This window comes from Phyllostomus hastatus, unplaced genomic scaffold (assembly GCF_019186645.2).
Source record: "Phyllostomus hastatus isolate PE091 unplaced genomic scaffold, TTU_PhHast_1.1 phas_contig_148, whole genome shotgun sequence".
Taxonomy (NCBI): domain Eukaryota; kingdom Metazoa; phylum Chordata; class Mammalia; order Chiroptera; family Phyllostomidae; genus Phyllostomus; species Phyllostomus hastatus.
In genome coordinates this window covers 8638400-8662141 of record NW_025333607.1, presented here as the reverse complement: position 1 = coordinate 8662141, position 23742 = coordinate 8638400, and the positions used below count along the sequence as shown (strand labels likewise).

General features: G+C 42.9%; 2 protein-coding genes across 4 annotated transcripts in view; both read left to right on the top strand.

Moving 5' to 3' along the window:
- The first annotated feature begins 3265 nt into the window (after positions 1–3265).
- Positions 3266–23742, top strand: part of OPN3 (opsin 3) — a 33113-nt gene continuing 12636 nt past the window's right edge. For both annotated transcript variants that reach the window (XM_045859612.1, XM_045859619.1), the window contains exon 1: positions 3266–4048. In XM_045859612.1, coding sequence (XP_045715568.1) covers positions 3418–4048 — 631 coding nt within the window. In that variant the 5' untranslated portion in view covers positions 3266–3417. The remainder of the gene's footprint in view (positions 4049–23742) is intronic.
- On the top strand, positions 4660–17452 carry CHML (CHM like Rab escort protein). 2 transcript variants are annotated; one of them, XM_045859600.1, is made up of 2 exons: positions 4660–4732; positions 10292–17452. In XM_045859600.1, exon 2 carries the CDS (start codon positions 10646–10648, stop codon positions 12599–12601), a length of 1956 nt encoding a protein of 651 aa, XP_045715556.1. In that variant the 5' UTR covers positions 4660–4732; positions 10292–10645; the 3' UTR covers positions 12602–17452. The 2 variants fall into 2 exon arrangements, with proteins under 2 accessions (XP_045715556.1, XP_045715551.1); XM_045859595.1 differs by lacking the exon at positions 4660–4732 and adding an exon at positions 9170–9293.

The following is a 23742-nucleotide window of genomic DNA, read 5'->3' as shown; positions in this document are numbered from 1 at the left end:
AGGTGGTGGGAGGAGCAGATATGGGTGAGAGGGACCATGAAGAGTCCAATTTGGGAGATGTTAGGTTGGCGATGTCTATTAGATAAGTCATTGTAGATGTGAAACACCCAGATGGTAAGAGTGCTTGAGAATCATCACCATTTGGATGATATTTAAGGCCATTGGCCTGGATGAGATTACTTGGGATCCGTGTAGGTGAGGAAGAAAGAAAGCTGAGGACTGAACCCTGAACTTACCAGTGTTCAGGTCAGGATGATGTGGAAGTCCCAGGGACAAAGACCAAGGGGCGTGGCTAGTGAGGTGGGAGGAGCCAAGAGAAAGTTGTATCTCAGAAACCAAGAAATGTGTTTTGAAAAGAAAGGGGGTATTGGGGGGACCATTCTGTTTATTCAATTAAAAAATGCAGAGGAAAAAGAAGGAGCAGGGACCTACAGATTTAAAAGAGCTCTAAAGACACACTGACTAATCATGAGTGGACTTTATTCAGATCCTGGCTCAAGCAGACTGAAAAATCACAATTGTTTCTTGGTATATAGCTAGTAGCAGAATTGCTGGATCATATGAAATTCTAAGCTTAACTTTTTGAGGAACTGCTAAGCTGTTTTCTACAGTGGAAACATTTTACATTCCCACCAGCAGTATGCCAGGGTTCTACTTTAGCCACATCCTCATTAGCACTTGTTATTTTCTGTTTTGTTTTTATTTTTTTTAATTTTTGATAATAGCCATCCTAGCAGTTATGAAGTAGTATTTAATTATAGTTTTGATTTGCATTTCCCTAATGACAAATAATATTGAACATCTTTTCATGTGACTATTAGCCATTTGTACCTTTTTATAAAGATGTTTATTTAAGTCCTTTGACCATTTTTGAATTGGGTTGTTTATGTTGATGAGTTGTGGGCATTCTTTATATAGTTTGGATATGAATCCCTTACCAGATACATGATTTGCAAATATTTTCTCCCATTTTATGGGTTGTCTTTTCATTCTCCTGAGAGTATTTTTTTGATGCACAAAAGCTTTAATTTTAAGGAAGTCCAATTTATTTATTTTTTCTTTTATTGCCTGTGTCTTTGGTGTCATATACAAGAAATCATCACCAAATCCAATGTCATGAAGATTTTTTCTCCTATGTTTTCTTCTGAGATCCATAATTCTAGTGTTTAAGTTTAGCTTTTTTATCTCTTTGAGTTAATTTTTATATGTGATGTAGGATTAGGGTCCAGCTTCATTATTTTACATGCAGATATATAGTTTTCCTGGCACTATTTGTTGAAAAGATTGTCTTTTCCTCATGGAATAGTTTTGGCATCCTATTGAAAACCAACTGAGCCTTGGCTGGTGTGGCTCAGTTGGTTAAGTGTTGTCTGTACACCAAAAGGTGGCGGGCCTGGTTGGAGTGCACACCTGGGCTGTTCGTGGCTTTGATCCCCAGTTGGGGCAGGTGTGGGAGGCAACCAATTGATGTTTCTGGCACCAGCCTCCCTCTCTCTCTCCTCTCTTTCTCTCCCTTCCTCTCTCCCTAAAATCAATAAAAGCTGTCATTGGGTGAGGATTAACATATAAAAAAATAAAGAGAGAAAATCAACTGCCTGTATATACATGTGAAGGCTTCTCTCTTGACTCTATTCAGTTCCATTGGTCTGTATGTCTTTCCTTATGCCAGTATTGCGCTTGCTTTTTAGGCTGTAGTATTTGCCATCGTCCTATCTTTATGTAATTCTGAAAATATATAAAAACATATGTCATTATTGACCAAATAAGTCATATTTGTGGTAACATTGTTTATTTCTCTCTAGTACAATAAATATCCTTAACAGTATTGTAAAGATGATGATATTGAAATTCTTACATGTTTCCCAAAAGTATCTCTTTCCTCTTTTCCTTCACTGTTACTATTCCTCTCATATGGTGGTTGTCCTGGACTTTTACTCTGATAGAGAAAAAGCCAAAGTCCTTTTGTTAAAATGGCTGAGGCCCCATATGATCTGGCCAATCACTAGTCACCCACTTCTCCGTTCTCATTTCTTAATTCTCATTCCACTCCAGCCACATTGGCCTCCTTGTTTCTCCTCCAACATGCCAAGGGCAGTCCCACCGCAGTAACAGGTACCCCGTGTCTACTGTGAGGTTATTCCAGACCACCCAGCACAAAGTAACAACTCCCTGTGCTCTCCCAGCACCACCAGAATTTAAGCTTCAGGAAGGCAGGAATTCAGCACCAAAAATGATGAATGGACAAATGAATGAATGAGTGAATATTTTAGGAAAAAATATAGCGGCTCCTTTTTAATTTATTCATTCAACTGATAATTATTGAGAACTTACTGTAGACTTGACACAATGTTGAAAACACAGCAGACTTGTTAAATGGCTGTATAAATCTAAAATATAAAATTAAATGAGGTTTTTAAAGAGGTGGGTGTGTTAGATAGTCTCATAGATGACAAATCCAGGCTGGGAAGATTAAAATGAAGGTTTTGGGTGTAGAGCGCACTGCTCCTCAGCTCTTGCTCTGAGCACCAGGGTGGAGAGCTGACTTCCTAGAAGATTAGATTCTATTCATGGGAATTCGGAATGACAGTTCGTGGAAACTAGTCATCCTTTACTAGTCTTGTAAACAGAGCTGGGAGGGTAAACCCCTCCTGGAGGGCACTTCCTTTGCCCTTCCACACACACGGTGCTAGTCACCAATGCCCAGGACAGCCCGGAGGTGTGGCTCAGGAGTGCGGTCCTCCTGCGCGGCCTTGTTAGGGACTGACCGTGCAGAGACTGAGGAGCTGCCCTTGCGGTGTGCTCACGTCCACAATCTATATTTGACTTGGACTATATCCTCATGGCTACCGGGAAAAGGCCAAGTGGAAAATTCGTGCTGCTTTAAATATAGCACCTGCCTCTCCGCAGCTGCTAGATTTAGGCTGAAGCTTGGAGGGCACCTCCTGGCAGTCGCCACCAGCGTGGGCTGTGGCAGTGCTCACTAACAGGATGTCTCTACCGCGGCTGCGGGGCCAGAGGGCCGAAGGACAACGCTGGCAGCCCGAGTTCCAGCCTGGGGCTTCCATGATGCGTCACGCGGGAGCGGCGTTGTCGGCCATCTGCCTGGAAAAGGGAGAAGCCGACCATGGAGTCCCTCATCCAGCCCTCTCCTTAGCTCAGAGTAGGTGCACGCGCCAGGAGACATTTACGAACGAGGAAATGCGCGAGTGAGTGAATGCGTGAGTGAGTGAATGGACTTGATGCTTGCAAGCTGGGTGAGGGGAGACAGGGTGTGAGATGCCATGCGGTCGATTTGTCTCCCTGCTGCTTTATCCTCCCGGGAGCACGCTGAAATAGGAGGTGGAGGGGACCTGAGGACACGAGGGACAGGGAAAGCGTGGGAACCAGGACTGGACAGTAGATTCAACAGGATGCAAGATGAGCGGGAAGGCTCCCTCAAGGAAGGGGCGTGGCTATGAGGGCGTTCTGGGGGCGTGGCTACAAGAGCGCGCTAAGCTCTGGGAAAGCGGCCAGAGGAGGAGGCGTGGCTACGGGGCGCGCCTGGCGGAAGAGGCGGTCCAGTGGGCAAACAGGCAAAGTAGGTGGCAGGTCCCGCGTCCCATCCGGCAGCGATCGCGCCGCGGGCCAAGCGGGACGCTGAGCACCTCCACCCGCCAAGCGTGCCATCGCCGGGCCATGTACTCGGGGAACCGCAGTGGCGGCCAAGGTTTCTGGGAGGCCGGCGGAGCGGCGGGCGCGGAGGGGCCGGGGCCAGCGGGGACGCAGAGCCCCGCGCCACTGTTCACCCCGAGCACCTACGAGCGCCTGGCACTGCTGCTGGGTTCCATCGCTCTGCTGGGCGTCTGCAACAACCTGCTGGTGCTCATCCTCTACTACAAGTTCCAGCGGCTCCGCACTCCCACCCACCTCTTCCTGGTCAACATCAGCCTCAGCGACCTGCTGGTGTCCATCTTCGGGGTCACCTTTAACTTCGTGTCCTGCCTGAGGAACCGCTGGGTCTGGGACAGCGCGGGCTGCATGTGGGACGGGTTTAGCAGCAGCCTCTTCGGTGAGTTGGGCTCGGGGGAGAAAGCACACGCTTCTCCTCTGCAAACTTACCCTTCCCTGCATTGCCATCCCGTCTGTGCCTCCTCTTGCCACGCACCCTCGCCCACCCTCGCCCCATCGCCGCTTGGCCTCATGGTTCCTACTCGCCCTGCCCGTCCCCGCTCTGCCCTGGAGTTGCCCCGGGCCCCAGGCTGCTTGGTGTTCCTTCCTGCTTCCTTCACCTATTCGTGCCCCACGCCGACCTCGACTCTGTCCCTGTGGTGCTCATCTCCCTCTAGGCCGGCCCGACACCCCAACCCATCATCAGCTCCAGCTCCTCCACAGGTCTGTCCAGCCGCTGTCCAGCTCATCCCATTTCGGTTTTCACCTCCTTGTATAATTTGAGGAAAGGAATGAGGGATAGAGTCAGGTATTTAAGAACAAAAGTGATGAAATGGTGAAAGTTGGAAAGTTGGTGAAAGTTTAATTCATACTATTTTTGTTTCTGAAAATGAGAAGGCAGAAACCTCACAGCAGTGTGCAATTAAATTTTTTTTTTTGTTTACTAGCAATTGTAAACAATTCGACTGCTTCCTAGGAAGTGAGATCTTTCATTCAGATCCTCAGGATGCAAATAGGCACGTGCCCTGTAAGCTGTTTGTGCTATATTTTTCTCCTCATAAGATCCAGTGCACCAAAATCTAAGGTGAGATTTAAAAAGCACAGAGAATCCCAATTCAAATGAACAAAAATTTAGCTGTGCAGCCAGTCGATCTCATTAAAGTCGAACTTGATTGTTAATTGAAGATTTATTTCAACAATACATCTAATCCTTAGAGAAGATTTAAGTCTCACTGGGACTTGACATTTTGAAGGGTGATCCACCCAGCATATCATTGAAGATATGATTTTCTAAGCTTAAGAAAGAAATGATCTTTTTGTGTGTGCTCTAGGTTTTCATGTGTATTATTTGAAATAGAAATATGTATTCCTCAGGTGTTAAAGTTTCTTTTAAAAAAATCCTGAATTCCACTGATACTTTATTACTGTTTTATCTTGGCAGGGTTTTTTTTTCGTGGAAAATTCATTCTTAAGTTTATTGGTAAAATTGAAAAATAAAAAGAATAGTTGAGAAAAAATGTTAAAGAATGAGGAGAAAATACTTGCATTATCACACAGCAAAATATATTACAAATCTATAGCAACCAAAATGGTATGATTCTGGCAGAAGTATTATGAGGCACACCCATGCATAAATGAGGATTTGATATGTTATAAAGATGATATTTCAAATTAGTTGGAGGAAAGACAGAATTATTAAAGATGTAGCTTTTGGACATTTTAGCTTATTTGGAATAATGTAATTTATCTCACACTGAACACAAAAATGAACACAAGATGGATTAAAAATTTTAATATATAAAGTTCTAAAAATTGAAAAAACTCAAAAGTAATTTTTAAAAAGGAATGCATATGACAGATTTGAGTACCTAGAAGTAAAAGCTTCTGCAGGATGAGAGACAGTTAAAAGACAAATGACAGATTGGGATAAGTATTCATAATACATGCGTAACAGAGCCGTAATGTGTGGTACACATGCACAGCCTCTATAGACCGACAAGTAAAGCAAACCAGTCCAGTGGGAAACTGAGCAAATTATATGACAGGTTATTCAGAGAATAAGAAATACCAGTAGCTAATAAATATGAAAAAAGCTCAGGGGGATTCAGAAAATGAAAGGTAGAATAGCAGTGAGCTATATATATATATATATATATATTTTTGCCAGATGCTGTATTGTATCTGTCAGGCTGGGAAAATTGTGAAGAGATAAGGGAAAATAGAAGTTCTCTAGAGTTCTGTTAGTAAGAATACAATTTAATACAACGTGAGGTTTTTTGTTTTTTCTTTTGAAGATAATTGCTTAGCTCAATTACAAATATCATAAATTCTTTGCCCTAGTAATTTTATAGAGGTTTTTTACTCCAGGAACATATTGGTATGCTTTGATAAAAACAGATCCATTGTTTGTAACATAGGTTTAATCCATTTTGAATTAATTTTTATATATGGTGAAAAGTAAGGGGCCAACATCATTCTTTTATACGTGGATATCCAGTTTTCCCAGCACCATTTATTGAAAAGACTATCATCTCAACGTTGAATGCTTTGGGCAGCCTTGTCAGAAATCAATTGATGAGACATGTGAGTGTTTATTTCTGGATTTTGTATTCTCTTCTTTCGATCTATACAACCATCCTTATGAAGGTACCACACTGTTTTGTTTACTGTAGTTTTGTAGTAAGTTTTGATATCAGAAAGTGTGAGTCCTCTTTGTTCTTTTTCAAGATAGTTTTGGCTTATGTGTAGGTTTCCATAGATGTCCATTGTCAGGGTGAGGAGTTCCCTTCCCTTCCTAGCTGGCTGAGAGTTTTTACAATGAGATTTTGTCAAAAGTATTTCCTGCATCTTTGGAGATGATCTCTTGGTGAATTACATTTAGCTTTGAATATTAAACAAATCTTGAATTCTTGGGATAAACTCTACGTAGTTGCGATGTATTTTTCTCTCTATATGTTGTTGGAATCTATTTGCAGAAATTTGGCTAAGAATTTTTGCTTCTACGTTCATGAGGGATATTGGCCTTCATTTTCTTTGAATGTCCTTTTCTGGTTTTGTCAGCAGGGTAATGCTGGAATAACAAATGCAAATGTTCATTCCTCCTAGTTTTCTGGGAAGTTTGTGTAGAATTGGTGTTATTTCTTTATTGCTTTCTCATTTCTTAAAATGGAAGCTGAGATTGATTTTTCATTGTTCTCTTCTAAGTAGGCAATTTCATATTTTAATTGTTGTTCTATTCAAAGTAGATCCATTTTCCCTTGAGATTTCTTTCCTGACCCATCAGGAAGCATGTTCTTTCATTTTCAAGTGTTAGGAGGTTGTCCTATTATTTTTTATTGATTTGTAACTTAATCTCATTATAATTAGAACACACTAATGTTCTAAATCTATTAAGATTTGTTTTATGGCCACAGGTTCAGTGGTACTAAAAGTTCTGGTTTCCTTCTCCGATTGTCCTGCTGCCAGCTTCTCTAGGTACTCTGCCCAGGATTTTGTTGCCTTCAGTGGGACAGACAGGAGGAAGCTCTTGAACATCTGAACCAACTTCACGTTCAGTGTCTTCGTCCCTAACTGTGTCCCTTGCGTCCACCCAGCCTCACCACCCTGGAATATGCCAGGCTCTGAGAGTCCCACCGCCAGGGCTGGCTTTTCTGAAAGGCTGGGTGAAGTTGGCAGGGGTTTTTTGAGAACAAAATCTTTGTAGTGTTATCAAAATTTTCTTATTCACCAATCTCTTATTTTGAGAAACTGAAATATTGTATTTGTTATGTTTCATTTTTGATATTTCAAAGGAAACAGTCATAGAAATGATGATTCCATCTATTTGATTTCTTCAGTGATGCTATTATTCTGATACTATCTTTTCTCTCCCCAGTAAGCACTAATCTGAGAATTTCACCTGTACAGAGCTTTGAAACTTGGGAGGAGCTGTAAGTGTATGTAGGTGGTAGTATAGATGGCTATGTGATTACCCTCTTTATATTAATTTAAAATACCTATCAGGAAATTTTTTAGGCAGGGTGAAGTTTATTTTTTTAAATTTAGTCTTTGTTATATATTTTTTCCATTACCATTTAAGGGCTAGGCTTTAGAGAGGGTGACTCAAGCTGCAGCCGAAAGTGTCATCAGTGACGCTTCGTAGGATGAGGAATCAGTATTTAGTCACAGACACAAAATTTCTCGTTTACAAGGAGTGCCTTTTCTGGGCTAGGAAATTCTATTTCTAGCCCAGCTCTGTGCTGGGAGTTCAGAAACAAGGGCTTATGGAGTTCTTTTGTTAGTACCAGCATTCTGTCTCTTCCTCATCCTCCTGGGGGAGCCCCTCCCTGCAGAGTCTCCGGGCCTCTGCTGTCCCTTTTCACTCTGGGCATCCCGACTCAGACCCCACCCCCATCAGAAGGAATAGGTATTCCCAGGCTGCTAGAAACATTCACCACACGGCATTTTTCCGATGACTACTTGATTTCTCTGGATGCCTAGTTAGTGTTTTCAACGGTGGCCATCACTGCTTGTGAATTAGAGGTGAAGACTCGGGGGTAGCGATTAAGAGGCTTGTTTAAACGCTGGGAGATAAGTCAACAGCAGGTTAGGATGGAGCTTAAAAAATTGTTAGCAAAGATTAATTTCTTTGCCTGGAGTCAGTACTAAGGGTTGTGCTTCTAGATATGAGTTAAGGGTGGGGAAAGGGAGGGTGGTTTTCCCTTTGTCATCTCTGAGCAAGAACTAACCAATCCTGGAGCAATGCGGGGGAGGGGGGCCGTGTTAAAAATGCTGAAAGTGGCTGCTTGCTTCTGAGGCCTCTGCAGAGGCTGCCCTATCACCTGGAAAGACCACCAGCCTGAGTGGGTCCTCCTGACCCCGGGGCCAAGCCGTTGTGTGAACTTTGCCATCACTTCATCCCTTCAGCCCTCGCACCATCTCTATTACGGGATAACCGAGCTAAATGTTCTTTAAGGTTGTCTTGTCTTACTTGCTGTGTGTTTTGAGAACTCCTTTGATAGTTGTAGGTTGGAAGGTCCCCGATTTTAGCACTTAGGTCTTGTATCCTCGTGTCTTACTCCCACCCTCAGCTATATCTTCTTGATCTGCAGTCAAATGCTCTACCCCTGAGCGATACTCCCTCTTATTTCAGCTATATCTTCTTATTCAAGGATAAGCACACACTGTGCTTATACTTCATAGACCCCTGTGGGTTTTGTCTTCTTCCGCACCCTCTACTGGAAGAAGGCAGTCTCAGTAATTGAGACAGATATATGTATATATATGTATATACACGAGAGGGTCAGGCAGCCACTTTGTTCTGTGCTCAGTTCCTGGGTTCTCAGGGAACGCTGGAAACAAGTGGATTTCCTGATGTTCTTGGGGCAGAGGCTGTGACTAGACAGGACTATGAAGATAGTCACGTCTCTGAAACTGGTCAGTTCAGCGAGCTAGTTGATTTCAGTTCCGATTGAATGATTTGTTTTACAGATATCCAAGGTAACTAGTCATCTTAGCCCAGGCAGGCCCAGATTGTACTGGTGTAGGCTAGTAAGTTTAATACTGGAGAAAATCAGCACTCAAAGAGCTCTCACTCTTACTGGGCAATGATGAGTGATCGCAGGCCCCCTAGCACGCGCATTCTTTGGCCTGAAGACTTCTTCTAGGTGAGTGTGGTTTCCACCCCTTTGGCCGCCCATCCCCCACCCCCAGCGCCACACAGGTGTTCTACACGTGGAACGTAACCGGTGTTGTGCCCGAAGTGAACAGGAGAGCCTTTGCCCCTTCAAAGACAAGAACCCCAAACAACAGGTTAACGTAGGCAGAAGATATTTAGACCTTTATCTCATGAGACAGAGATGCTGGGTCTCAGAGCCCGAGTCTGGAAAAACGCAAGTCACCCTATTCCAATGGCAGAAGTAGGTGTTATTTATGTGAAGATGTTTGAACATGTGAACCCAGGGGTTTCTTTTTAACTTGCACCTAAAAACATACACATGCATATGTACATTCATATTATGTAAAGATTTGTCATAAATACATTTTCCATTCAGTGGGCCTATTCTTTTACGCACTTAAATATTTTAAAATGCCAGCTGTTCTACTGAATCATTGGTTTTGTAACAATCTAGTTAATGCTGCTGAGATAGTCTCATGTTTCTACCATGAGATCCTAAGGGTGGCAGGGAGTAGAAGTCTCCCATCCAGCTGCCCTACAATGCCCCACAGACTGCGTTGGGCCCGGGGATGTTCCTAGTCCCGGCAGCGTGCACCTGCTGCGTAGTTTGTTTCCGGGGATGTTCCTAGTGACGGCAGCGCGCACGTGCCACGCACTGTTTCCATCAACACCGCGGAGCCACACACTTCTTACAGCCTAAGGTCACAGTTGTGTATCGTTTTATTCAAATACTAGTTTTCTTAAAAGCAAGAGTTACAGAATTACATTAGTTCTTTATTATTCTGGGATATTATTATACCCATTCTCCATTACTGAATTGCCTGCTTTGGGGGAGTATATCGCTATTGTTCATTTCCAAAAAGTTAGAAAATATGTGGGAAAGCATTTCCTGACTTGCTTTAGTAGAGGCTTTTGTAGTTGCTATTGCATGAACGTACTTTTCTCCTAATATTGTTTACAACTGTATTCTTGAATTTTCTTTCACAGAAAAGTTCCAGTCACAAATGCATACGTGATGCATTTTGACATTTACTGCTAAGATGAAATGCAGAAACGAAAACCACCCATCCATTTTATTAGTCTCAGATGTGATTAGATGTCCTTTATCAGGTTTTTATGCTACTGACCTGTAAAAAATAAAATAAAAAAAACACTAAAGAAGGGCAACAGCACAGCTAGGACCTGCACCCTCGGGACTTCTGGGGTGATCTGGACCCTCACAAACAGAGATTTTATTGCAGCGTATTATTGCAGCATATTCACTCCTCCTCTGAGCCCTCAGCCTGGGTTCATACACATTTCCTTCACTGGCCGTTGTCACCAGACACTCGCCCTTCCAGGATGGCGAACAGTCTCCCTGCGGAGTTTGATGTGGTCGTTATAGGGACAGGTTTGCCTGAATCCATCCTTGCCGCCGCTTGTTCAAGAAGTGGTCAGAGGGTCCTCCATCTCGATGCGAGAAGTTACTATGGAGGAAACTGGGCCAGTTTCACCTTTTCTGGGTTGCTTTCCTGGTTGAAGGAGAATCAGCAAAGCAGTGACGTCGGGGACGGGAGCACTGCTGCGTGGCAAGACCTGATCCGGGAAACAGAAGGAGCAATCTCCCTTCGGAGGAGGGACGAAACCATTCAGCACGCAGAAGTGTTTTGTTACGCCGGTCAGGATGTGGGTGACAACAGTACTGAAGAGACTGAGGATTTGCAGAAAAGTCCTTCCTTTGCAGCATCTGGTACCCTCACTAAACCTTTGGATGCTGCATGCCTGGCTGAAGAAACACACTCATACGTTACCAGCTTCGAAATGCCTGCCAAAGATACTCCAAACAACGATGGGGAAGCCTTACTGGAAGTAACTGATACAAAGGAAACTCAGGTGAAAGAGAAAAAATACCATGGAGATGAAACTTGTGTACACACGGTTTCAGACAGAGATAAAGACGAAAACAAACCTGTAGTAGAAGGCAACACTGATCCACCAAAGGGAAACAGGATTACTTACTCTCAAATAGTTCAAGAAGGCAGGAGGTTTAATATTGACTTGGTGTCAAAGTTGCTGTATTCGCGAGGATTGCTGATTGATCTTTTAATCAAATCAAATGTCAGTCGCTATGCCGAATTTAAAAATGTCACTAGGATTCTTGCTTTTCGAGAAGGAAAAGTGGAACAGGTGCCTTGCTCCAGAGCAGATGTCTTCAATAGCAAAGAACTCACTATGGTGGAAAAGAGGATGCTAATGAAGTTTCTTACATTTTGTTTAGACTATGACCGGCATCCTGATGAATACCAGGATTCCATCCAGTGCTCTTTCGCAGAGTACTTGCACACTAAAAAACTAACCCCCAACCTCCAGCATTTTATACTGCACTCCATCGCAATGACAGAGCCATCCTGCACCACACTAGACGGCCTTAAAGCAACAAAAAAGTTCCTTCAGTGTCTTGGGCGGTTTGGCAACACTCCGTTTTTATTTCCCTTGTACGGCCAAGGGGAAATTCCCCAGTGTTTCTGCAGAATGTGTGCAGTGTTCGGTGGAATCTACTGTCTTCGCCATCAAGTGCAGTGCCTTGTGGTGGACAAAGAATCCAGAAGGTGCAAAGCAATTATCGATCACTTTGGCCAAAGAATAAATGCTGAGCATTTCATTGTGGAGGATAGCTCCCTTTCTGAGGACACATGCGCGAATGTGCAGTATAAGCAGATCTCCAGGGCAGTGCTCATTACGGATCGATCTGTACTGAAGACAGATTCAGATCAGCAGATTTCCGTCTTGATGGTGCCTCCAGCGGAACCAGGGACGTGTGCCGTCCGGGTCACTGAATTGTGTTCTTCAACTATGACGTGCATGAAAGACACCTATCTGGTACATCTGACCTGTTCGTCTTCTAAAACAGCAAGAGAAGACCTGGAACCAGTGGTGAAGAAGTTGTTCACCCCATGGGTTGAAACGGAAGTAGACGAGGAAGAACTTACAAAGCCAAGGCTCTTGTGGGCCCTTTATTTTAACATGAGAGACTCCTCGGGAATCCGCAGGAGCTCCTATAATGGCTTACCTTCCAATGTGTATGTCTGCTCTGGGCCTGACTGGGGGCTGGGAAGCGAGCACGCGGTCGAGCAAGCCGAAACCCTTTTCCGGGAGATCTTTCCGGGTAAAGACTTCTGCCCGCCACCTCCCAATCCAGAAGACATTGTGTATGATGGTGATGATAAGCAACCAGAGGCTTCCGGAGCCAATAATGTATTCATGGCCAAACCAGAGCTCTCTGAAGGAAGCAAGAACATAGAAAGTCTTCAAAATTAGAAGAAGGGAAACTGGAAATGCTACTTTGGACCTTTGTCCTAGCATCAGAATATTCTCATTTAAAGGACAGTTTCTTACATGAGTAATTAGAACTGGTTATGTGATGGATGCTAGGCAGATGTAGACTTTAATTCTCTTTGAGACGTTTCAGCCATTGGGTGTCTTTGTTAACCTATCAGTAACTGATTTACTGGTTATTGCACTGTTCGTTTCAGAGTGTACTCCATGATCCAGAATCCTAAACAGAGTTAGCTTTATTTTAGTATTGGGTGTTAATGTGAGGGTTCCATATTAGCAACTGTGCTTAAAGGAAGGTGGTATTGTATATGCTAATGATCTCCAGGTGTTATTGTCTACAATGACAGTGTCTAAGGAATATTTTACTTTGCAGCTATTACGGTTGCTACCACCTCTGAGTAAAACTCATATACAGTAGATTATGGGGTCTCTTATATATAATATAAATATATACACAGTAGCAATAGCAACTAATGCAAGTGCCAATATAAAATACATTTGTCTAATTAAAAAGTTAGCTTTGCATGATCCTGTATTTGTGAAGGTCTCATGTTTACAATCTGTCTTACTGTTGAATTCTCCTACTTGACCTTTGTACCCCATGTGGCAGCATCGCCACCACACTCTTCTACATCTGAAAAAGTGCCCCAGCGGTCACTTGCTGAAGAGCTCACCCGTGGGAGGTTCGGTCCAAAGACAGTCTAGGGGATAAGATTAGTTCTGCTTTAATACTTCAGAAAATTTCTGCAGAACCCTGCTCTGGCACCTAAAAGAAAAGAATGTCTAAACAGTAACTGAGGCCAAAAGAAGAAATAAATTGCCCCAGGAAAAAGATACTTCAGCATGGCTGTTCTGAGATTCCCAAGGAGAAACCAAGGGAGTCCGGTTTAATCTGTAGTTGACTCTGAGCTTTCTCAGTGAGGGCGAACCTTCCTCCTTGCTGGCTCTGCCTCTGCAGTGAGCGGCACCAACTACAACTGACAGAAGTGAATCTAAGAAGGACCTGCTTACCATATCCCTTCTGATGTGCCCCATCCCACACACCCCATAATCGTTTCTGCCTCTTGGCTGTTATCTGTGCAGAGGAAGGAAATATATAACTTTTCCAGAACCGCCGGCAGTGATAAAGGTGATGTTACTGCAGCGGTGAAAGCCCCGAGCTGTCGGGGGAGGTAGAGGTCCTTCCCTGTTAGTCCCGTTTGCATCCCTCCGTGGGAGAGTGGTGGTCCTCTAGGGGTAGGGCCCACAGTCCCGGTTTTTTGTTCTGCATGTGGGCTTTCCCTATGACCTGGGCACTGACCCCGCTCTCCCATTAACGTGTCTCAACCCCGAGAGGCAGAAGTTACTGAATACATTTTCAAAGACGAAATAAAGACTTAATTCATAATTTGCTCAGAGTCTGGCGTGGGGAAGAGCCAGCATCGGAATCCATGCTTTCATGATCTCAGTCTTCCGCCTAACGTCACCTGTCAGAGGAGTGCAGCACTGTGGTGGGAAAATGCCCATGACGTCAGTCTAGTGTTGCTGGTGAAGAGAGGCTGGTAGAAATTGGTCTCTCAGCTTGTTACTGAAGCAGAGAAAGGTGAAGATTGAGGAAGCCCTGGCCGGTGCGGCTCAGTTGGTTGGAGCGTCTGCAACCCAAAAGGCTGAGGGTTCTATCCAGGTTGCGGCGCATATAAGAAGCAACTGATTGATGTTTCTCTCTCTCGCTTCCTCTCTAAAATCAATAAACATAGTTTTTAAAAAGAAATTTAAAATGTAGCTTAGAGCTGAGTACCTAAATTGAAACAATTTGGCTAAGTTGTAACAAAATAATGCTTCTTAATGTATCTTTTGATCTGAACACGGTAGCATAAAAAATATAGATGTACTAAGCCAAAATATGCTCTAAATAGTCTTGCTGCTCTTCTGTATATGAGGAAAATTAAATAAAGACTTAAGTAATTTACACCTTATCGGAAGTAGAGAAGCCATACTTTAGTATTAATATTTTATATGTTTTTAAAAATATAACAAAGTGGGGTTATTGGGTGGATCCTAAAGTTTAAGCTTCAGCCAAAATGCCTGAAATAGACCTAAAAATTAGTCATTAAAATGAAGAAGAACTTAAGATGACAAAATGTAGGTGAAAGTAACCCAGACCCACTGAAACAATTTTCAGTATGAATATTATAAGAATTGAGAAAAGAAGCCATGAGAAGCTGCAAAAATGCTAGAGCTGGGCATAATAGAAACAAAATAAAGTGTTAAACTAGTCCAAAATAAGGGTGGTTTAAAAAACTACTTGAATGCAAATAAATCAAATGAGAAAAGTTATAACCAATAAAAGCCTTAAAAATTAGGGGATATTGTAAGCTAGTATAATTTTCTGATGAGTTAGAATCTTACCTTAATGAGCTTATTGTATTTTTTCAAATATTCAAGGGATAAATAACACATTTATATGTCATTAAGTATGATATGCCAATCCTTGAGGTAAATATGGCCTTAATACTAGAAGTCATACATTTTGAAAAGGGTCTCATTCTGAACAGATGCAGAATGGAACACACAGTCAAATAATATACAAATAAAATGCAGGCAGACCTCATTTTATTGCACTTTGCTTTAGGCACTTTGTAGATCTACTTTTTTTCACAAATTGAAAGGAAGACCCTCCATCAGCAAAAAGATGAGGACTTGCATTTTTTAGCAATTAAATGCTTTTTTAGACATAATGTGCATGCTTAATGGACTGCAGTATAGGGTAAACATAACTTTTATATGCACCGGGAAACCAAAACATGCGTGTGACTTCACTTTACTGGAATATTCGCTTTATTGTGTAACTGGACCCACAATATTTCTGAGGTATGCCTGTAATTATTTCCTACGACTCAGGATTATAAAGCCAATGTTCAACAGAGCAAAATAGCAAAAAATTCAAACTACAGATAACTTTAAAAATCTGAATAACATCATTCATCTTGATTTAATTATCTCTGGTAAGGATTTTACTGGTTCCTCATAGTGTGATAAATAACTTCTTAAAACCAAGAACTAACATCATCCGATTAGGCACATATATAGAAAACATTTCCCAATCAGAAATCAAACAACCTTGACACCACTTTTATTTATATATGCTTGAAGGAGCTCGTTGGAATAAAATCTTAACGAGCATTCACAAAGTGGGGAAGATGCGGGAAGAAAGCGGCACAAATGTTTTCTATAACATGGTTTTGTAACTAGTGAAACCTATGCTATAGAAACATACAGTAGAAGACTAACTCAGGAAGTTGCAGAATATACAGTCTTTAAAAAATTAATTTCATTTCTAGATTGCCTCAGTGACAAGCTCAAATTTAAAAAGTGTTCTACAGCAACATTGGGGTAAATTAAGAAAGATGCTTATGCAGAAGTCGGCTGAAGGAACTCCATCCTCATATATGGAAAAGAAGGAAATGGGCGGTCGGAAAACCACAATCAGAGTCATCACTTCACACCTTACCAGTTGTATAGTCTTGGGAGAGTCACTCCTAGCTTCTATTGCATCATCTGTAAAATACAAATAATACTTGGCAGCATTATTCTGAGGATGAAATTAATGTGCATGAAATGTCCAAAGGAATGGGAATGGGTGATGTCAGCATGGAAATTTACTATACTGCCACTTAACATTCCAGCTAGATGTTTTTAGAAGATAATTTGTGGGAATTGTGATAAATTATTTAGGAACATAAGCAAGGAAAGATATGTCTTTTTAACTTAGGGGGGAAATGGGAGTCATACCTCAAATCCTCAAAATGTGCTATTAAGCAAATTTCTAAATGTACTAAGTTGAAAGTTTAAACTAAGACTAATAAGGCAGCTGGAAAGAAATAAATACATAATAACTGCCAGTGGAAAGACTAGCTGGATGTCAGTATGAAAAAAGAAATTTTAGACCCAAATTATATCATAACAATTCATTCCACATGAATTAAAATGTTAAGTATCGAGTTAGAAATAAAAACACTACCATTCTCATTCCAATAAGGATACAAAGGAAACGTTATGGCAATGGAAATCATTAGGTAGGTAGGTAAGGTTAAAAGAGAAAAATTAAAAATATAAATACTAAAAACATGAGAGTGGATTTAAAAAAGCTACTTACATTATATATGGATTAAGTATTTAATATTTTTTAAAAGGGAGATGCAAATCCATAAAATTTTCTCCTTTCCACTAGGCAAATTTATTAAAAGGATAAGGGCAAATGAGAAAATACACATAAAAATAAATTCTTAAATGATATTCAGATTTCCTAATATTAAAAATGCAATTTGAAACAACTTCGACCTAGTTCATGCTAATACCAAAAATTTTTCAACTACATCTTTCCTCATTCCAGTGGCATTGTCATATTAGTAGTGTTTTTTAAAGAACTATTTAGAAAATTATAATAAGAGCTCTAAAACCAATCTATCTTTTGATAGGTCTAACTCACTTTGAGAAGCATATATCCAGGAAGATAAAAGAAAAAAACTACTTTTATGATGATATTTCTAGTAATTCCATTCATTCCAGTTTTTTTTAAAAAGACCAATAATTGACAAATGTATAAATAACATTTTGTGTATTGCTATTGCTGTCAAAAACTGTTATGTAGCCATTAAATAATATTCATATATGGAAAATTATTTAGAAGAATGTTAATGAGACTCAAAGTGTTGGAACATAAGTTATTATATTTACTGTTTATATTTATGTACACGGAAAAGAATCTGGAGAGAATGTTATTAATTGGAATTTAACATTATGGGGTTCTTTTTTTCTGTAAAATACTGATATATGCAATGAAAAATAAAAGATTAATGGTATAATGGTTTACTGAATTGGTGAGAAGTTGATTCTTTGAAAACTTTGCAAATTCTCCTTTAGATTGAAAAGTATATATATTTTTAAATGTTAAATTTGAAAGATAATCTCCAAAAATGTTGATACGAAGTTTTACAACTCTTGATGGGAAGCATTCTTGGTCCTACTGGATTCTGTATATTTTCTCAGTTACCCATCATTAAGAAATGAAAAGGCATACTGTGGTGATACTTTTTTTTTTTAATGGAAGCCTCAGAGCCAGAGGTGGAAATAATAGAAATAGTATTAATGCATTCCAGGACATCAGTATGAAGACATTGCGACCTAGTTAAAGTACATTTCCAAATCCAAGAATGTACTTCATTTGGGAGCCTTGGAGGTCTGGGAAATGAAGGTTCGATTTGGATTCCTAGAAGAAATCCTGGGAACCCTAGAAGGAATGCTGAGGGCCACGCCTGGGTCTGAGGAGTGTTTTCGGGGGACCCATGCTGAGGATCGCTCTCTGGAGGGGCATGCTGAGCTGACCTTTCTTGTCAGCCTGAGAGAGGCAAATCAAGCTGAATTAATTCTACAAACGTCAGTTGCACATCAACCGTGAGTGATCAATTGTCATTTCTCTGAGGATTACAAATAGAAAAATAAGTAAGACAGGTTTTCTATACCTGAGAACGATTCTCTTGGAGGACATGCATACCTTATACCTTAGTGAGAACTAAGATGTTTTCTATCCATTATACTGCCCATTATAACTACCACCACCTCCTTCCCCAAAAGAAAAGAAGGAAAGAAAAAAACTCATCTGCGATGGCGTTCCTTTAAAAGGCCGCCAAAACCTTTTATTAAGCAACTGGAGACAAGTAGCTTATAAGTTAAATGGTTGGTAGGTTAATGCTTTGTGAGATCTATGTCAGCTAACATCCAGTGAATTAAGAAGTTTATGACATTAACCGGAATTTCCGGTCTTGCCTGGGGCAGGGGTGAGGAGAATGTGTGTAACTCAGGGCCCCAGAACCCCCTGCGCAGAGAGCTCAGGGAGCGGGGTGTGTGAAGGACCCCCAAGGAGAGGTGCCTGTAAGAAAGTTTCAGGACGGAGAACTCTGATTAGGATTACTTTTACTCACCTTCCTCCTGGCAGGATGAATGGAAGTCACACTCTTACTACATTGAAGTAGTTGCTTCCTTTTCGAAGATTTAACATGTTTTAATTTTAGTACTTTACCTTTATTGTAATGAGGCATTGTTTCCAGTATCTTATCCCTTTAACCAACAACCAAATGTATTCACCGTTCAGCAGCAGGGGGCGCACTACCTCCAGCTTTCTGTAGGACTTGAACAAAAGAAACTGAGAGATTCATTTGAAAGAATCGACTCTAACATGAATATTAGGACAGCTGTTCTGCAGCGTCTGTAGGAATGCTGCCCTTTCTCCCGACAGCTACATTTTCCATGTGCACCTCAGGACAACTCTGTAAGGTAAGAAAGGGCAGGTATTTCTGTCCATTTCACTGATAAGACGTGCAGGGGTCACGTGACTGGCCTGGACTTCTGGTAAGCTTTCAGATCCATTCATGAGAATTGAACTGTAACTTCTGCTGTGCCTTCATCACATAAAAGAATGCATATCCCATAAATCACTATTCCGGAAGTGGGGGTGTCTAGGATTTTAGAGTACATTTATTTTTTCAACAAATACAAGAATCCTATAAAGTAAGATTAAGGTTATTAAAGTGGGCTGACTTATGTTGGAAGAGAGAGAAGACAGCTCACAGAGTGATGTGATGTCTTCAGAGAGGTGTCAGATTAACTCCAGGAGCAAGTAACTGCTGTGCACCAGAAACTGTGTGTGTATATATATATATATATATATATATATATATATATATATATATATACAGGGTTATATATAAAATAACCCTGAGAGATAGGCATTAATGTTTTGTGTCAATGCGAAGTAGGCTCAGTAACTTTCCCAACATTCCTGAGTGGGTAAGGAGTGGCACTTCCCATGCATTGGTACTGATGTTGCTGAACAATTAGTCACTTTCAGGCTCAGTAACCAGGCCCAGATCATCTCTGTGATAGAGGGATAAACTTGAACGGGTGCACAAAGTTATTTTAAGTCTGGCTAGGGAAATCTAGGAAGGCATCATGAAGGAAGAGGCCTGGGCCCCCCGGGCTGAGAAGGGCTTCTTCAGGCAGATACAAAGAACTCGCTGTGTGTAGGGACAATAGCAGAAGCGGAGGCAGGGGGGCATCCAGGGCAGTGCAGGGTGTGGGGCCGTGGGACCTGTGGCAGGCCACGTGGGACGGGCTCCACGCTCTCAGTGGTCTTGAAGACCACAGGGCGGCTTCCAGCGGACTATGGGGAGCCACTGAAGGTTTTTCTAGAGAAGGCCTAAGAAAGGTTAGCCAGGCGGCAGTGTGAGGCGGGACCGGAAGGAAGGGGCAGGCATTACATGCACGTGACCGGAAGGAGGAAGACTACGAAGAGGCCTGGGTAAGGCCGGATGATGGGAGTGAAACAGGCAGAGACTCATTTGGAGCTAGAGCCGCAGGAGCCGGAAAATGGCTGTATGTTACAGATAAGGTAGAAAGAAAGGAATTGAAAGTGACCAAAATCTCAGCTGCGGTACTTAAATGCGTGTCATACATGTCACCGAGATTGGGTTAGGGTTTGGAAGAAAAGCAAAACGGGTTTGGTTTTGGTCACACAAGGTGATCGGGAGATGGTTCTGGAAGGTCTCTGAGGGCTGAGGAATCGTGACTCTCCTCGTGGAGCAGCGCTTAGCGCTACGAAACATGGGGGCGGGTTACTACAGTTGGAGCAATCACCCTGGTGTCCCTGGGAGGGTGGGTCCAAGGCGGGCCAGGGGACCAGACAGGAGGCAACTGAAATAGTTGAGCAAGAGATGCTGCGGCTCTGACTCGGGGCGATAGCGGTCAGGACAGAAGGACAGATCTGAGAGCTGCTGAGATGAAATGGGCGCGACTCCGTGACCGGACGTCAGGGCTGTTAGGAAGGAAGGGAAATCGGGCGACAGTTGAGCGAGAGCTGGTAGGTACGGACCTACTGGGAATGAGAACGTGGTGCCCGGGCTGCATCTTCGTAACTCCTGCCCCTGGATTAGTCACGGGCTCGGAAAGCGTCTTTTCTGGGATTCCTAGGTATACAATCGCCCCCGCCTCCTGAGCTCGTTAAGCTTCAAGCATGTGAGTCAGAGCTGCGAATACGCACCTTGGTTACCAGTCTGTCTGAGACTTAGGCCAAGTGGAGAGCAACCAAGCCGAGGAAGGGAGGAGAGACCGGTCCCTGATACTCTTGCAGGCCCCTAGCTTATGGGGCTCTCGTTACATTTCATTGGTCCCCATGCTCAGAGCCACTGCCACTTGGGGCTTCCAGTGACATAAGATAATCTGTTTTTTAAAAAAAACAAGCTGGTACAGAAATAGGAAATGAGGTAGGAGAGAGGTTTTAGAAGTTCAGGGGAATTTCAAGAAAACCTGGTCTACAGTGTTGCTGTTGCAAAGAGGCTGGGTAAACTAAAGTTTTAGCAATTGATTGATTTATCGATCAAATCAAATGGGAGTGTCTTTAAAGTACAGATTACCAGGTGCCACTCCTACAGTCTGGGTCAGTGAGCAAACAGGGCGCTTGTAAGTGGTCGCTGAGTGGAGCTTGGTTGTCATGCTTCGTGACATAAGTAAGAGGCAGTAAACACAAGTGTCTGGTGGTCTGGTGGTGGGGATTTAATTTATCTTCCGGTGGGTATTTTAACGTTGTATTGAAAGCATTAAAAATCTCTGCACCTACTCACCCAACAATTGTTACCAAGGATTCCTAAGGAGGTCATCACAGATGTATGTAAATATATAGTTCATGGATTACAACGTCCATGGCTGTCACTTTGTAGGTGTGCCAGGTACTGTTATAAGTGCTTTATGCACATTAAGTTCCTAACTCTTAATCTTCATCACAACTTGGTGAGGTAGTTAGGTGCTACAGTTACCCCCTTTTGTACATAAAGAAATTAAACCACCAGGAGATTAATTTGTTCAAGGTCACATAAAAGAATGGAAGCTATGGAACTTCGATGACTATGTTATACTGTCCCTCCTCACAGCATGTTAGAACAGTGACAAACGGATGTAATCTGAGAGAACACTGGTTTCTGAAATCAACATACTGCCAAGCAAGTCGTTCAGGACTCAGCCCCTGGAAACACTGTACCTCCCACCCCCCAAAAACAATAAAAGGTGATCAGGATGAGGCCCACTGTGGCTCACATTCCTGTTGAGGTCAGGTGTTGCCAACTGGGCAAGCCTCTCCAGTCGGCCCTGGCTGGACGCCCACCTCATCACGGTGCAGGCTGCTTCCCAGTCGGGGCTGATGCTGGTCTCCCACCGTGCGCGCTCAGAGCCTCCCTTCATGACCAGCCAGCTCCCCTGTATCTTCAGCATCTGCTCTGAGTGTCTCCTCGCCCACCTTCCTTGTAACCCTGGCTGCCCCCCAGGACCTCAAGCAGTAGTGTTTTTTTATTTTCCTAAAACCCTTTTATGACTTCATCAAAATAACATTTATGTGGAGTGCGGGGTGCCTGATGGTGAATCTTGGTTCAACACCACAGCACCAGAGACACTGAAATAGACTTCATCACTGCGAGTCCTGGCGGAAGTCCGGGGCATGCTCTGAGGGTCACACGGGAAGGTCACGGCAGAGTGCACACAGAGGGGCAGGACCTGGGGCACATGCCTTTATTAGGGTCTATGGGGTGCATGCTTTGGGGTTCCCAGGTGAAGGCCAGATCAGGCAATTCAAACCAGGAGCAGGGTTGTGAGAAGTTCTACAAGGGTCTAATGTAAGCCTGCATCAGGGGAAGGTCCTGGGAAGCAGGGGGGACTGTGGAACACAAGGGCTGCTGGGGAAGTGACACTAGGGGCTTAGGTGTGTTTGTGAGTCTTCTGGCTGCTACCTAGCGCATGTTCTTGCATGAAATGCTAGTGGCAAAAATCCCTGCAGGCCTCTTGGTCAAAGAAGACGGAGTTGCTGGGCTAACCTCTCTTCCTCTACATGCTCCAGGGCTGGGTGGTTGAGTAGGGGACCCATTCATTTCCCTGCTGCTTCTCAGGCATAGGCCTCGTTCTGCTGGAAGACTTGGCTCCATCACCACTTGCCCGGAGTGAGATTGCAGCATGGAACTCCCACTCTCACGCGGCTCACGTTTTATTTCCAGTGGATAGCAGTGCTCTAGGGCGCCTAAGAAAACCTGGAGTTGCTGGGTGTTGTAAATGCTGTGTAAATTTGCCAATTTTTAATTTTTTCAATACCCTTCAGTCCTGCCACTTTAGATAAAGCCCTTCCATTTTCCAAGTCCTTGGTCATCTTTCCTCTCACTGAGCTCCTATGGCACTGAGGTTTCTATGTCTTGGATGGCACTTCAGATAGGAATTTTGTATTTTGCTTAGTCTTTTTATGATGCTTTCCCCCTTCCCATCAGGGACATTATGACTTCGCTTCCTCAACGCTAAGCTCAGGGCCCTGCATGTCAGAGCCACGTACATACTTACAGAAGGTTTAGACACTCCTGGTGCAGACACTCTGCTTTTAAGCTGTGATTGGTCCTGGAACAGCTTCATCTTATTTACCGAGGATATGCCTCAGTTTCTCGTGCAGCCAGGCCTCACCCTGCTCGCCACAAATATGAGAAAATTCCCTAGAAAGTGGCCTTGGTCTTTGCTCTGCATCTCTTTTCATAATGGACGGGCCACTGTCTCCCCACCAAGATCCTCACTTGCTAATGGGTTCTGGAGTCTTGGTATCTACCTAGATCAGGGAGAGCCTCACACGTCCAGGCTCTTTGCTTAGATTTATAACAGGTCCTTTTCAAAGACATCACCTTCAGCCCTTTTCTGATAGGCTGCCTCTGGTTCTATGAAACACAGCTTTAAGATAGCTTTGGGGACTATAAAAGCAGCAGACATGGGAATAGGTAGATAGGAGTAAAAGCTAGAGGTGAGTGAAATATTTTGAAAATTAGAGCTTTCGATATACATGAGACAAGGTCCCCCTTCCTGGAGCTGAAGCTTCGTGTGTGACACAGACTCCGGCGTCCTGTGGAATCCCGCTTTGTGAGGCGTTAGTTAACTCAGACGAATTCAGTTGTTTCTTGGAACAGGCTCGCTATTCCCTTCTTCATCCGCTTTCCTTCCGGGACACCCATTTTCCTTGCTGCCCTTTCTAAAGGAGCTATTTCTCATAGAACGTTTTCATTTAAAAAAAATTCTGG

Excerpts from the sequence above, each read along its gene's own strand:
- CHML (XM_045859600.1), top strand. The coding sequence starts at position 10,646 with ATGGCGAACAGTCTCCCTGCGGAGTTTGATGTGGTCGTTATAGGGACA.